Source organism: Geotrypetes seraphini, chromosome 7 (assembly GCF_902459505.1).
Source record: "Geotrypetes seraphini chromosome 7, aGeoSer1.1, whole genome shotgun sequence".
In the NCBI taxonomy this organism is placed as follows: Eukaryota; Metazoa; Chordata; class Amphibia; order Gymnophiona; family Dermophiidae; genus Geotrypetes; species Geotrypetes seraphini.
The window spans coordinates 136,525,582-136,542,368 of record NC_047090.1 but is presented as its reverse complement, the minus strand read 5'-3'; the positions used below and the strand labels follow the sequence as shown (position 1 = coordinate 136,542,368).

At 42.4% G+C, this 16,787-nt stretch overlaps 1 protein-coding gene across 9 annotated transcripts in view; it reads left to right on the top strand.

Annotated features, from left to right (window-relative positions):
- The window catches only part of TXNDC16 (thioredoxin domain containing 16), a 129,887-nt gene that overhangs the window by 63,752 nt on the left and 49,348 nt on the right, over window positions 1–16,787 (top strand). For 8 of the 9 annotated variants that reach the window (XM_033951994.1, XM_033951989.1, XM_033951996.1 and 5 more), the window contains 3 exons: window positions 1,608–1,764; window positions 4,450–4,616; window positions 12,776–12,836. In XM_033951994.1, the coding sequence (XP_033807885.1) occupies window positions 1,608–1,764; window positions 4,450–4,616; window positions 12,776–12,836 (385 nt within the window). The remainder of the gene's footprint in view (window positions 1–1,607; window positions 1,765–4,449; window positions 4,617–12,775; window positions 12,837–16,787) is intronic. The other variant, XM_033951998.1, reaches the window with a different exon arrangement.

Sequence of the window (16,787 nt, the reverse complement as noted above, 5' to 3'; positions counted from 1 at the left end):
TAACTATGGGGGCAAGCCTCAGAACATGGAGTCTTTCTTTCCCATTTTTTGGGGACTTCTCCAAAAAGAGGAAACCATCCTCTCTTGCACTCCTTTTAACATCATAGGCTTGAGACCCACCTGCCTACCAAATAACTTAATTTAATTCATTTAAATTACTATATTCCTTCTTTTTATTTCCTTCAATTTTAAATTTATCTTATTTGCTATTTATTTCATCCAAAGTTTTAAAACCAAATTCTAAAAAAGTTTTTTAATTTAATAATATCTAATTCATATCTTCCTTATACATATCTTCCTACCAATCTAATACTCGGGACCATCAGAATACTCTACAATATTAAACTATAAAAACTTATAAAGTGCTTCATATTAAAGTGCATCAATGCTTGAAAGTGCTTTTTTTGTACTTTAACATACTACTAAAGATATATAGAAAACTTCTGTTCATCTCAATTCATCTAATCTCAATTTCTCTCAGTTCATTCAATCGCAATTCATTTGATCGCAATTCACCTTCGTTCATTTCATAAAGTGCTCACGATGCTTAAATTCATTAAATAACTTAATTCATAAAGTGCTTTTTATGTGCTTTTGATGTACTGTTAAGGATATGCAGAATACTTTAATTTATCACAGTTCACAATATCAGTTCATATAATCGCAGTTCATGTTAGCGATTGAGAAAAAAAAATTTGTGTTATCGTATACTTAGCTAAGATCCACTCGAATACATTCTCTTTTTAAACAGCAGCCGTTGCTGAAATTAATTGTAGTTGTCCAACGAGGTCTACGTTTCGCGGGACTCGCTTACAACCCGCTGCATCAGGGATATATTTTTTCGCAACGCCTCTTTTTTGTAGCCTCACGTCTCTGTTGGTTCCGAGCAGCATTTAGATTGCATACATGTGCAAATAGCAATTTTGAATAGCCATTAGCCACTATACATTTGTAGAATCTTGAGATACAGAGATTTGAAGAGGAGGGCAAAATGTTTGGATGTTGGCCTTTTACACTTGCCCTGAGGTGTGCACATGTTCCAGCTTGAAAAGTGGCAGATGTAAAGGATGATGCCACCCCTCCCCCTGAAGGCATGAAGATCCCCTCCCTGATCACACTCTAGATAGCAAGTTCCCCCAAGTTTTGTTTTGTCATCCCCTCCAACAGACAATCCACCCCCAGTAAATTTGAAAGAGGGATTTAAAGAAAAATGAATGAAGTTGGGAAAAACTTTTAAAACAAATAGTAATAATTTTTTTCACACAAAGCTCTGGAACTTGTTGCTGGAGGATATGTTAAGAGCAGTGTAGCTGGGTTTAAGAAAGGTTTGGGCAAGTTCCTGAATGAAAAGTCCATAGTCTGCTATTGAGATAGACATAGGGGCAGCCATTGCTTGCTCTGGGATTGGCAGCATGGAATATTACTACCATTTGGATTTCTGCCAGGTACTTGTGACTTGGTTGGCCTCTGTTGGAAACAGGAAACTGGGTTAGATGGACCATTGTTCTGACCCAGTATGACTATGCTTATGTTCTTAATAGGTGGGGTTATTCATCATACACCGTGGCATGGTTGCCAATTAATATCTTTGTATGTTTCTTTTATAGCATTGAAGAATCCAGTAAGTTTTCTGCCAGACTCTTTTTCTGTCACTGCAAAATGTTTACAGACATGAACCAGCAATGTAGGAGAACATTACTGGAACAACCACTGACGACACTGAACATTCACAAATATTTCAAACTAATGGAGGCTCCGCTTGTGGTAAGTATAAGAGTGTTTATACAAGATCAACTTAAGGTTCAGCAATTTTATTTTTATATACTCACAGAAGATAGGTTAAAGAGTACAACCAGTAACATCTATTTTAATAATTAAGGTACAATCCACCCTCTCCCCCTGTATAGTACAAACATTCCTCCATATGCATTGAATTACACCATCAAGCAACAAAGGAGAAAATAAGCAAGATAACAGCTGCATATCTAATATATCAGAACAAACTAACCCTAATGCAGCATCTTATGGTTACTGCAAATTTACGAAAAACCGTAAAAAGCATCTGTTGATCACTTTTATTGTAATGGCAACACTCAATAAGCAATAAAGGTAATGAAGAACAAAACTAATATACTCCTATGAAATTTTAAAAACTAAATACCTAGGATTCCCTCCCTATCACATCCCCTCGTCTACCCTTCAGAGAGTGCCTCCGATGGTGAGAACTCTTATAGCCATTCTATAACCTATCCCCTTCTGTTCTGTTCTTGGGCCTGTTCTTTTTAACATTTTTATAAGTGATATTGCTGAAGGACTATCAGGTAAGATTTGCATCTTTGCGGCTGATACAAAAATCTCCAATAGAGTAGACATCCTGGATGGTGTGAATAACATGAAGAAAGACCTAGCAAAGCTTGAAGAATGGTCTGAAATTTGGCAGCTAAAATTTAATGCTAAGAAATGCAAGGTCATGCATTTGGGCTGCAAAAATCCGAAGGAACAGTACAGTTTAGGGGGTGAAGAACTTATGTGCACCACAGAAGAGCGGGACTTGGGTGTGATTCTATGTGATGATCTTAAGGTGGCCAAACAGTTAGAAAAGGTGATGGCGAAAGCTAGAAGGATGCTAGGGTGCATAGGAAGAGGTATGGCCAGTAGGAAAAAGGAGGTTTTGATGCCCCTGTATGACTTTGGTGATACCTCGTTTAGAATATTGTGTACAATTTTGGAGACTGCACCTTCAAAAAGATATAAAAATAATGGAGTTGGTCCACAGGAAGTCTACTAAAATGGTGCATGGTCTTCGTCATAAGGCATATGGGGACAGACTTAAAGATCTCAATATGCATACTTTGGAGGATAGGTGGGAGAGGGGAAATATGATAGAGACGTTTAAATACCTACAGGGTGTAAATGCGCATGAGTCGAGTCTCTTTCGAAAGGAAGCTCTGGAATAAAAGAGCATAGGATGAAGTGGAGTCGGCCGGCGGGGTCGCGGGTCGGTGGGGGGGGGGATCCGATCGGGGGTTCTGGGGGGGGGCGGTCGTTGGGGGGAGGGGGGTTGTGTCGAGGGCAGGAGGGCCTGGGATCCCTCCTGCCCGTATTGTAGCTTGGGCTCTCTCATGGCCCTTTGAATTGGAGGGGGGGTCGCCAGGGCCAGGAGAGCTTGGGCTCTCTCCTGGCCCATTGAATCAGAGGGGGGGGGTCGCTGGGCCCAGGAAAGCTTGGGCTCTCTCCTGGCCCATTGAATCGGAGGGGGGGGGTCGCCGGGTCCAGGAGGGCTTGGGCTCCCTCCTGGCCAGATTGAGTCGGGGTGGGGGGGGGGCACGATCGCCGGGCCAAGAGGGCTTGGGCTCCCTCTTGCCCCGATATCGTTGGTGGTGCCGCAGCTGCCACGGGGTAAGAGGACTTGGGCTTCCTCTTGCCCCGATGTATGTGTGTGGGGGAGTGATGCATTGCGGCAGGAGAGATGCCTCATCTCCCCTACCGCGATGCCATCACTCCTCTACCCGAGCTGCCGCGGGTCGCGGCAGTTCGGGTAGAGGAGTGATGGCATCGCGGTAGAGGAGATGAGGCATCTCTCCTGCCACAATGCTTGCGGTGGGTACGTTGCCGGGCCGCTGAACTGATGGCGCCAGCGGCCAACAGCTCAGCGGCCCCTTTTTCAACACGTAGACCTGGTTTGACTTCGTCTAAGTCAAAAAGGTCTAAGTGCCGACTAGGCAGCCTGTAAATGTTTTGGTTATACCTGTTGTACGCCTAGGTGTAGGTCGGCCCACCTCCCACCCTTTCCCCTCCGCTAAACACACCTCTTTTCTCTCTGTGCGTTTAGAGGCAGCCTGGGAAAGGCCTAAGCTGTTTTTAGATACGTCTAAAAACCAGCTTTTTGATCGTCCAAGTAGCCGTTTAGGACACTTTTTAGACATTTTTTTTTATATTATGAACCCCCTTATATTTTTGTATTCATAGGAAGTTTTACTAATTTTGACCTCATAGTAACCTCACTTTTGTTACTATGTTTTTCACTTAGTAAGATACATTAATTTTTGTTCTTACCACAAGGTAACAGCTTGAACCATTGCAGGCCATATACTTGTTTATACATTTTAAAATGCATAAAAAAACATTTCCTTATTTTCAATTTTCAGTTGTCTTTTGCCTTGAGTTGTCATGCTGGTCACTTTTTCTTCATGGGTGAACTATCCACTGCTAAGTAGGCTAAGAGCAGCAACTTGCTTTACATAGATCATTGAATAGCTAATGGGTATCCTAATTTGTCAACTTATAATGCATTTGATTCAGAGACCTTGTACTAATAAACCCATTTTGTGGTAATCTACTGAGTCTTCCTCTCTCTCTCTCTCTCCTGTTTTCCAAACCAAAATATTTATTCCCTTACATTATGCTTGCATTTTGACTGGTATAACTTTACTTTGCATTGTTCTGTAGGTAGAGGTTACTGGAAATCCAGAAGAGACTTCATCTGTTCACCTACAGCTTGGTTTACCATTGGTGTTTATTCTGAGTCAGAAAGGGACATATGAACTAGATAAAAGAACTGCAGAACATGTTGCATGGCAGCTTTTGGGAAAGGCAGGACTTGCAATATTATTAAGGTACTTAAGAAATGTATTCCTCACTAATGTTTTGAATATAGGTGTAATTAAGGCCTGTTTTCTGAAAATGTAAATGTTTTATAATTTCTAAACACAGTCAGTCCCGTTTTCAGTGGTGCTGGCTGCTGCTCTAATTTAAAAAGGAAAAAGAAGATATCCTAATGTGTACACTAGGCCAAATACACAGAGTAGGGATAAGGCAGTAGTTTTCCACCAGATTAAACTGAAGCTCAGATTCAAAGAGCAGTTGTAATGTTTATTCATAGATTATGAAACATACCCCCTCTTCTACGAAACGGCGCTAGCGGTTTTTAGCGCAGAGATGAATGGCCCGCGCAGCTCCCAACGCTCATAGGAACTGAATGAGCATCGGGAACAGCGTGGGCCATTCAGTGTGGCTCTCTGCACTAAAAACCGCTAGCGCAGTTTCATAGAAGAGGGGGATAGAAACATAGAAACATGATGGCAGATAAAGGCCAAATGGCCCATCCAGTCTGCCCATCTGCAGTAACCATTATAATTATTTCTTCCTCTATCTAAGAAATCCCACATGCCTATTCCATGCCTTCTTGAATTCAGACACGACTCATGTGCATTTTACATCACATAGGTATTTAAACATCTCTATCATATCTCCCCTCTCCCACCTTTCCTCCAAAATATACATATTGAGATCTTTAAGTCTGTCCCCATATGCCTTATGATGAAAACTTTGCACCATTTTAGTAGCCTCCGACTCCGTCCTTTTTATATCTTTTTGAAGGTGCTGCCTCCAGAATTGTACACAATATTCTAAATGAGGTCTCACCAAAGTCTTATACAGGGGCATCAATAACTCCTTTTTCCTACTGTCAATACTTCTCCCTATGCACCCTAGCATCCTTTTGGCTTTCATCATCACCTTTTTTCAACCTGTTTGGCCACCTTAAGGTCATCACATACAATCACACCCAAGTCCCGCTCTTCTGTCATGCCCATAAGTTCTTCACCCCTAAACTGTACCGTTCCTTCGGGTTTTGCAGCCCAAATGCATGACCTTGCATTTCTTAGCATTAAATTTTAGCTGCCAAATTTCAGACCATTCTTCAAGCTTCACCAGCTCCTTCTTCATGTTATTCACACCAACCTGGTATCTACTCTTGCAGATTTTGGTATCAGCCGCAAAGAGTCAAATCTTACCCGACAGCCCTTCAGCAATATCATTTATAAAAATGTTAAAAAGATCAGGCCAGATGCAAATCTTACCCAACACCCTTCAGGCCCAGATAAAAGACTTAACATGGAGCCGTGTTTCAATGGGGAAACCACAAGCCTCAGGAGTTTTAGTATCTGTTAACAATTGAAAACTGCTAAACCTTCTTGTATAAAAACAGCAGTCCACTGCTGCAGTGATCATATATATGAAATCACATACTTGTAGAGACCTGCTGGAGCAACTGGTAAAAGCTGCATTGGTGTCTTATCGAACAAGCTTAGGAAAGCAAGCAGGCTTAGCAATTTGCAGTTGTTAACAGATACTGAGGCAAAAGGTTACCCACCAACACACAGCTCCGTATTGAGTCTTTTATCTGGGTTTTTCATAATCTATAATAATAAAATGCTAAGCGCATATCCGCACTCTCACCGTGTGTTCCCTGAGATCTGATCTGTCGGGATGTGGCCACAAGAGTGCGCCGATGGCTTTTCAAACCCCCCCCCCCAGCATCGCCGCCGCTGTACCTTTTAAAACCCTCCACCCCTCCCCCAGCACTGCTGCCATCGTTGGTAAGTTGTTTTTTTTAAAACCTGGTAGTCCAGCGGTATCCCTACGCTAGAAGGCTCTCGCGCCTGCCAACGCTGGAGGCAGCTTTGTTGTTAAGGTCTGGCTTCTTCGGGCAGCAGCAGCGTTTAAAATTTGCTGCTGTTGCCGGCTTCAGCCCTTCCTCTCTGGTGGGTCCTACCTACTTCCTGTTTTAATAAAGACAGGACCCGCCAGAGAGGAAGACCTGAAGCCGGCAGCAGCAATTAATTGTGAATGTTGCTGCTGCTGCTGCCCAATGAAGTTCAAGGAGGAAAGGGAGCAGAGGGGGAGAGAATGGTAGGGCATGGAGGTAAGGAGGAAGGTATGCCAGACCAAGTGAAAAGGAAGGAGGAAAGGAAGGAGTAAGGGCCATATGGAACAGAGAGAGAGAGAGAGAGAGGGCGGACACTGGATGGAAAGAGAAGAGAGGGCAGTGAATGGAAGGGGCAAGACAGAGGGTGAACAGTAGATAAAAGGGTTAGAGAGAGGGAGACAGACATTGAATGGAAGTGTGGAGGAGAGGAGGGACAGCTGCTGAATGGAAGTCTGAGGGACAGGGGGAGCAGATGTTGGAAAGAAGTGGGGAGGAGAAAGAAAAAAGGGCAGATGTGAGGGACAAGGATAGAGTTAGAAATAAAGATAGACAGACAGGGGGCCAGGGAGAAACACAGACAGAAAGAATGACAGACAGCGTCCAAGGAGAGAGAGACAAATTAAAAAAAACAAACAGACAGACATCTACTCTAGCACCCGTTAATGTAACGGGCTAACACACACAGAAAACAAACAAACACACATACAGCAGGCAAAGAGACAAACACCAAAACAAACACAGACAGAGAGACCACAGGGAAGTGGGGGTGGAGGAAAATGCTGCACAGGGAAGTGGGGGTGGAGGAAAATGCTGCACAGGGAAGTGGGGGTGGAGGAAAATGCTGCACAGGGAAGTGGGGTGAGAGGAAAATGCTGCAGCACAGGGAAATGGAGAGGAGGGAATGCTGATGTAGTCACTGCACAGGGAAGTGGAGGGGGGAGATAAATGCTGCTGCATAGGGGCAGGGAGAGAGACAGATAGAAAGAAAGACAGATAGTGGGAGGGAGACAGAAAGAAAAGAAGAAAGAGACAGGGGCAGGGAGAGAGACAGAAAGAAAAAAAGACAGCGGCAGAGAGAGACAGAAATAAAGAAAGACAGACAAACATATATTCTAGCACCCGTTAATGTAACGGGCTTAAAGACTAGTCTCTGAATAAACATATGACTGCTTTATGACGCTGTGCTTCAGTTTAATCTAGCAGAAGACTATTACTTTATCTCTGTGTATTTGCACTAATTTAAATGTCTGCATTTAAATTAGTACATATATTCAGCCTCACTATATGTGTATTGAGTGGTATTGAATATATGTGTAATGTGGTGATTGTCACCATTATGTTTTCAATTCTGTAAGCTGCTCCATTGTCATCTGGTGAAATCCTGTTCTATAACAGCATCTGGGCACCCAGATTCCATTATGAAATACTAGCATAACTTGGTATTGACTTGTGAGAGTTATGTGTACGTAGTACAACAGAGTTGGTGCCAGCTTCCAGTGGCTTATCACACAGTCATGGCTGTAGAACAGTGTGTATCTGCTTCTGCCTCTTGCTGCGTTGTCAAGGACATATTACATCCAACATATGACTGGCTAGAATGGAAATGAATTGGGCTGTTGTAATGTGCAAAACTGTCATGTTCCTGGCCCTGTGGCAGAAACTGCTAATTCATGGTCATGTGGTCTGCAAAAAATGATCTTACCCATCTGGGACATTCTGAGACCTTCGTGAAACTTCCAAAACAATATATTGAACAATAGTGGGAAGGCTAAAGCATTTCACCCTCTAAACAAACCAAGTCGCACATCAGAACATCAGACTAGCTGGCTGCCATGACATCACACTTGAAGGACATCATCTTCAGTGTTCATCTGGATTGCTTGCCTCTCACTGTCTGCTCACCTCTCTAGGAGACCTTGCTGCCGAGTGGTAAACCATCTCTGTTATTACTTGGGGGAATTGTATCAATAGCTTAACTTTGGGGCTCAGTGAGGGTTTGCTTATTTGGTAGTTAAGCAGAAGAACTTTCTTTTTTCCATCCTGTATAACTTTTTTTTATAATTTTGACTGACTCATGTATTCATGCTAGCTTTTTTTTTTTTTTTATTCTTTATTCATTTTCGTATGTTACAACAAGTGTAGCAAATAAACTCATTTAAAACTTAAAGATACACACTCGATTAACTCTCATATAAGCATCAAATTTAACATTTCATTACAAATTAAAATTCTATAATATTTTAAATATTATGAAAGATATCTAACATTTATATCATTCTTATTGAATCTAATAATCCCTCCCCCTCCCTCCCTATTCAATAAATCATAGAATTATCCTTACTGTGAAATTATTGAAATACTCATGTATTATATAATAACAACAAGTAAAACCCACCCTTTTCCCCCCTAATCAAATACCTTAACAAGGGAAAAGTTAATCATTCATTACAAAAATCTGTTAACGGTCCCCAGACTTTCTGAAATTTACTAATATAACCTTTTTGCGTTGCTATTGTGAGCTCCATTTTGTATATATTCATGCTAGCTTATACTGTAAATAAAAGCTTCTATTTTTTTAATAATATACAGCCTAGGTCATTGCATGTTAGGATTGGGTTGTGCAGGGTAGAACTTGGATTTGGGGAACACAGAACAGAGTCCTGCATATAGTGTTTAGATAATACCACCACACATATACTTATTCCTGTGGCACTGGTTTCTTGCAAACCAGGAGCGCAATAGGTGACCTCTGCGTGTGACCCCTTATCAGCTTATAGATCGCTTACAGACACACCTAACATTTATCTGACATAACTATGGTCTTGTAAATGTGACAGAAATGAGCATATTGTATGTACTTGAAAATAAATTGAGATTTTTGGGACAAAAAATAGCCCCGAAATGGGGGTCTTGGTTTATATTTGAGTCTCCCCCTCCTGAACCTAGCGCTGGCCTCTCCCTGTGTCCATCTTAAATCTTGGTGGTCCAGTGGTAAGCTCAGCTGGGACGGGTGTGATTCCTCCCTCCCCAGAAGTGAGGTGTTGGGTCCTGTCCCAGCTGTTGGCCCGCTGTTCAAATACTGTGCGCCTCCTCCCTCATTCTGAGAACTAGTTTAGGCCCCCCCCCCCCTGGTCTACTTTGGTCTCTGGTGGTCTAGTGTGCTGAGTCAGGGCAGGAGCGATCCTCTTATGCTCCTGTCTGTGCAGTCTTGCTGAGAAAATGGCTGCCACAAGTTCTATAGCAATCTGGTGAGACTGCCAAACCTGAAGGAGGGAGAGGGGCGTGTGGTATTTGAACAGTGGGCCGACAGCTGGGACAGCACGATGCAAGGAAAGAGATCATTTAAACCCACAAAGTTTGAAGGGGGAACTGAGACAAAAAACAATCTGAGAGGCCAAAAGTAATTAATCACGAGCTGAGTGGGTTCATAACAGACAAATTTGACTTCTTACTCTCCTGCTCTATTTTAAAATTTCAAGCATCACCTCCAAAGTCTCATGTCTGTTTTTTGCCAGCTTTTCTGTAATGCAGCAAGAAAAGTAAACAAAACAACTAAAGCAGCATAATTAGCATTCCAGGTGGGTCAGGTGGAAGACAAAATAAATTCCTATCCTTTGTGCTCCCCCATCCCAGGATTTAAAGTAAGCATGGGGAAAGGCCAGTGCTAGGTCAGGGAGGAGGAGGGGGCAGGTTGGTATAGAGCCTGGTGGCACTTAAATATAAACCCTTGGTTTATATTCAAGTTAACATTTTTCCCCTTAAAAAAGGGGGGAGGGAGAATGTTATCATGGCTTATATTTGGATGGGTTTATATTTGAGTATACTGTATATGGTAACTGAAATCAGTGCCCATGTATACCTCCCCTTGCAGTTCCCCAGTATGCATTTACATGTACCCTTGTAGAACAGCGCTTAAGTGCCCTGCTAGCACTTTTTGCATGAATATGCTAATATTTGATAATATTTTGCATGAATATGCTAATATTCGATAAGTTTATGCACTCAAAGGGCACCTTAAAGGCAGCATCAAGGGGTGGGCAACCTCTGTCCTCAAAGGCCACAACCCAGTCAGATTTTCAGGATTTCTCCAATGAATTTGTTTGCTTGCACTGCCTCCATTGTATGCAAATAAATTTCATTCAAATTCATTTTAGAAATCCTGAAAATTCGACTGGGTTGTAACCCTCAAGGACTGAGATTGCCCAGCCTTGGTCTAATTTTATAGAACTGCCCTTTATATATTTACTGTAGGCTTGCTAGTCAGCAGGTCTAAACTAAATATGTAGCTTTTCTGAATAGTGGAGGGACATAGTTGCTATGTGGATAATTTGGTAGCATCACCCTACCTCTAAGAACATAAGAACATAAGCAGTGCCTCCGCCGGGTCAGACCATAGGTCCATCTAGCCCAGCAGTCCGCTCCCGCGGCGGCCCAAACAGGTCATGACCTGTCTAAATCATCAGAAGGGGCCCCCATGCCACCTTGGTTTCCTGATGAGTCTTATCTTCCCATCGAAGTCCTAGCCCTCCGGTCTTACACATGCACGACCTGGTTGGGTTTCTATACTTTCTCAGTATCCCACGATCCCTTTATCCCCCAGGAATCTGTCCAGTCTCTGTTTGAATCCCTGTACCGTACTCTGCCCGATCACTTCCTCCGGTAGCGCATTCCAAGTGTCCACGACCCTTTGGGTGAAGAAAAACTTCCTTGCATTTGTTTTGAACCTATCTCCCTTGAGTTTCTCCGAATGCCCCCTCGTACCTGTTGTCCCCTTCAGCCTCTACCTTTTATTGTACGGATGGTATTGGGCCAGTTAGAGGGTGTTTGGTCCATTACTGTCCATACAGTAGCTAAAAATTCACAGACAGCAGAATTGTCTGTTCACCAGCCACTGGTGAACATATAACTCTGTTAGAATATCGAGCCCCATATATTTAGTTTCCTGAGATAAATATTTCTAATTTAAAATATAAAATCCTTCCTGAGTGGCAGTTGAGCTCAGTTTAATTTTAAGATTGTGCTCATGATGAACAGATTACTGTATATACTCGAAAATAAGTCATTCCAAATATGTCGAGACCACCATTTTTCCCTCCCAAATGGAGGAAAAATGGTTGACTCAAATATAAGATGGGCGGCTTAATATTTCAAGTGTCCTGCCCTGCCCTGCCAGGATCTCCCTCCCTCCTGTCAGGCTTTGCACCTATCCTCGACCTTACCAGGCACTGCATCCATCCCCCTTCCCTCCCTCCCCTGTCATGCTATGCACCCAGCCCCCTCTCTGCCAGGCACAGCACCCAGCCCCCTTCTCTCCTCCCCTGTTAGGCTCTGCACCCAGCCCCTTTCCTGCCCTGCCAGGCTCTCCACCCTTTCTCCCCTCCCTCCCAGGCTTTGCACCCTGTCCACCCCCCTGCCCTGTCCATTGTACCTCCTCTCTGCCAATATCTTGCATGCCACCGTGCCTTCCAAATGACCTGCATATCTGGAATCCCTAGTGTTCCAGAGGTGTAGTGGGCAGGAGTGACTTTTCTGTGCTCCTGCCCCGCTGCTGAGCTGGTCACTGCTGTGAGTTCTGGCAGTTCATCTGTACTGAGCAGGAGCGCGCTTCTTGCGCTGTTGCTTGGCGCTGAGCAGCTTCCTGACTGGTTCCCGCAAATTCTCATGAGACCCGCCGCAGCCATTCAGGAAGCCACTCAATGCTGAGCAGCAGCGCAGGAAACACGCTCCTGCTCCGTACAGCTGAACTGCCAGAACTCGCAACAGCAACTGGCTCAACAGCAGGGCAGGAACATCGAAAGCGCGCTCCTGCCCGCTACACCTCTGGGCCACCAGGGATTCCAGGTACACGGAAGGCACAGCCGCATGCAGGATATCGGCAGAGAGGAGGTACAATGGACAGGGCAGGGAGGGGAACAGGGTACAGAGCCTGTTGAAGGCCTGCAGTAAGTCCGGGAGAGGGGTGGCTAGGCGCTGGCCCGAATATAATCCGAGGCCCCCATTTTTGAGCTAATTTTTTTGGCCCAAAAATCTCGGTTTATATTCAAGCATATACAGTAATGAATTCTTGGTAACAGAAAGAAAATATGCATGAGTAAATTGTTTTATAAATCTGAAAATATTTATATCTAATATTAATGAAATAAGTTTGATCTGAAAAATATTTTGGCATATCTATATAGTACCAGAATATTTAACAGAGCTATAGAGAAATCAGACAGGTGGTAGAGTGAAAATCTACTTCTCATGTTAATGAGATCATATTTAGGCTAGATTCTGCTTTTACAGGGACTTCTCCAACCTGGATGTACCTCTCAATGCCAATGTGGCCTTCAAGCAGCCAAACAAGGTCAGTTATTATACATATCTAAAGTATAATATATTTATATGTTTAACATATATACAATTCACTTAACTACAGCTATTTCAAAATTAGTCACTTGAGAGAATCTCTGTTTCCATTGTTATTTACTCCCTTGAATAAGATGTCTGGTTTGAATTTAAGTGTGGGATCTGTTAAGGCAGTGTCTCTCAAACTGTGTGCCCCAAAGAGAGTCTGGGTGTGCCACGAGAGATTCCAGAATTTTACTTTATTTTATAAAATTTCCTTCAAAAATGTGCACTTGAATAGATGACATATATGTCGCGTACGCAAGAGTCTGTCAATAGTATGAGTATCTGTGTGCGTAAGGATACAATCACCTAGACAAGCATCATTCTTTTACATGATTGGTCCTTGAAAACTAATGGCAAGTAATTTTATTTTTATTTATATTTTTTCTGCAGTAGTTCTTTATTTATTTAAAACTTTTTTATACCATTTACAAAAGACTAAACAGTTTACATCAATTAAAACACACATAAGATAAAACCAAACCATATCATAAAATCACATAATTAAACAATTTCTTCTCTTCAACCAGTAAATTTCAAGACTACAATAGCAAACATGGTCAAGCAGATTATTTTCTTTAAATGCCGAGCTAGAGAACGTTACAATAGTCTAACCTAGACAGAACCATCCCCTGTACAACAGTCCGAAAATCAGAAAACAAAATCAATGATTTCAAACGATAGAGCATTTGAAGTTGGTTAAAATATGCCTGTGTGGCGGTGGCGAAAAGGGCGAACAGAATGTTAGGAGTGATTAAGAAGGGGGATCACGAACAGATCAGAGAAGGTTATCATGCTGCTGTACAGGGCCATGGTATGCCCTCACCTGGAATACTGCGTCCAACACTGGTCGCCGTACATGAAAAAGGACACAGTACTACTTGAAAGGGTCCAGAGAAGAGCGACTAAAATGGTTAAGGGGCTGGAAAAGTTGCTGTACAGTGAGAGATTAGAGAAACTGGGCCTCTTCTCCCTTGAAAAGAGGGGACATGATCGAAACATTCTAGATAATGAAGGGAATAAACTTAGTAGATGAAGACAGGTTGTTCACCCTCTCCAAAGTAGAGATAATGAGAGGGCACTCTCTAAAGTTAAAAGGGGATAGATTCTGTACAAACTTAAGGAAGTTCTTCTTCACCCAGAGAGTGGTAGAAAACTGGAACGCTCTTCCGGAGGCTGTTATAGGGGAAAACACCCTTCAGGGATTCAAGACAAAGTTGGACAAGTTCCTGCTAAACTGGAACGTACGCAGGTGAGGCTGGACTCATTTAGAGCACTGGTCTTTGACCTGGGGGCCGCTATGTGAGCGGACTGCTGGGCACGATGGACCACTGGTCTGACCCAGCAGCGGCAATTCTTATGTTCTTAACTATTTGTAGCTTCGTGATCAGGCCTGAATCTAAAACAACCCCCAGAACAGTTATTTGTTTCCTCACAGGTAGTATCATCCCCAAAACACTTAAGGAATCGAGCCACTGCTCTTCCCCACTCCTTCCAACAAACATTACCTCTGTTTTTCCCACATTGAGCATAAACCATGCTTTCTCATCCAATTTTCTATCTTCAAAATGTAATGATTTATAGACTGTTGCAAATCCACACCCCACTTATGTACTGGGAGGAAGAATAACACGTCATCAGCATATTGTATGTATGAAGCCTGCAATTGTTCAAATACTTTCCCCAATGATGCTACATAAATGTTAAACAGAAGTGCTGATAAAGCAGATCCTTGAGGTACACCCCTAACTTGAGCAATCAAAGCTTTCTTACTATTTGGATCTTCTTATCATTGCGAAATTGGATTTTCAGCTCTGACAGAAAGTAAATTAAAAAAAAGAATGAATGCAGATGGTGGATGATGAAATGCGTATTTGCTTGTCAACTATCGAGCCGCGTTTTGAGTTAATTTGCACTAAAAAAACAAGCACATCCATCGCATTGATTAGAAATTCTATCTACTTTAATTTCACCATTGTCAGTGACGTAGTAAGGGTAAGCAGCGCCCGGGGCGGTGACGCCCCCCCTCCACCGCACGTGCACCCCTTCCCTTTCCCTGTACCTTTTTAACTTCTCCAGTGTGAGCAGCATGCCCATGTCAGTGTCGGCTCACCCTTCCTAGGCATGGGTCCTGGAAGTGACATCAGAGAGAGTGCTGATGCCGACATGGGCAGCAACCTTGTGCCGGGGAAGTAAAAAAGGTACAGGGAAAGGCAAGGGGCGCTGGGAGGTGGAGAGGAGGGAGGGGTGCCACGCCCTTAGCAAGACCGCGCCCGGGGTGGACCGTACCCCCTTATTTGCATCACTGATCATTGTTATAGCTTAAAGAACTTTAAATAAATCTCAAATTTAATTTTTTTGTTGTTTTTTTTCAAATTTATAATTTCAATTATAATGTGCTGTCAAAAACATTTGTGTACCGGAGCTAAAAATGTTTGAGAGACACTGTTAAGGTGAAGCACTGGGCTCTAGCATCAGTGTTTTCAGCATCTGTACTCTAATTCAGGGGCAGCAGAACGCCTTTTTATTTTGGAGTGCCCAAGCTTCACTCCAAACACTGCCCCATAATAATAGTACTAATTGTAATGCCATTTCTTCCATTCATTCTTCATATACACGCAATATAATCTTACTAAAATATATAATGGTAACCACAATATTAAGCTACACAGAGCACACTGAAACATCTGCATTCTTTAAAGCCATGTTCTGAAAGGATTTTTTCCTCTCTCTCTTAAAGCAGCTAATACAGAGTTCAAAAAAATGTGGGATGAACACAGAAGATCTAGAATCAGAAAATAATAGTAAATATTGAAGGACTAAGGCCAGTACTGGGCAGACTTGCATGGTCTGTGTCTTTATATGACCTTTTGGTTGAGGAAGGGCTGGGGAGGGCTTCAATGGCTGGGAGGGTGTAGATATACTGGAGTGAGCTTTGACGGAGACTTCAGTAGTTGGAACCCAAGCACAGTACCAGATAGAGCTTTGAATTCTTGCCCAGAAATAGCTAAGAAGAAAGAAAATTTTTTAATTGAATCAGGTTGGGCAGACTGGATGGACCATTTGAGTCTTTATCTGCCGTCATCTACTATGTTACTATGTAATACAACAAGGCTAATCAGCCCAATTCTACCTCCTTTTAAAACGTGCTAAAAATCAAACTCCCAGATCGTCACATTAAAAAACCTCTCCTCTCTTAGCCCCAATGACTGCTGCTTTAATAGGAATTCCATCTACTAGTTTAACAATATTTAATTCAGCTGTACCATTCCATATCTAATTAACTCAAAAAGGTGCACATGGCACCTGAAAAATGAAAATTGTCAATCTACTAAAATATTTATTTTACTACTAATAATGGACTATAAATAACATATGAGACAGCCCCCCTCATGCTCTACTACCCCCTCCTGATACATTTCTCTATAATCCACTTTCCCGATACTCTCCTCTATACCTCCCTCCCTGATGTTCCCTACAGATTCCCTCATGTTCTCCAGCCCCTTCCCCAATGCTCTCCCAAGAAGCCAAAGTGTAACACTGGAGAAACAGAAAAAGTGATACACATTCCCCTGTACTGTGCAAAATATAAAAATAGCAGAAGTAAATTTCAAAAACTTATATATTAAAATCATTACGCTATAGGTTAATGAATACAAATGAAACCAAATTTGAGTAATATTATACCATTTTATTGGCTAAATACATCTTTCAATCAGCTTTTAGAGGTCAAAACTGCTTTCCTCAGGTCAGGACAGTATACAGCAGTTATGGTACCCTGTTCTGACTTGAGGAAGGAGGGTTTGGTCTCCAAACATTAATCAAATGTATTAAAATTAGTATAATAAAAAGATATCACCTTATTTCCGTTTTCATTATTTATTATCACAGCTACCACACTACTCTA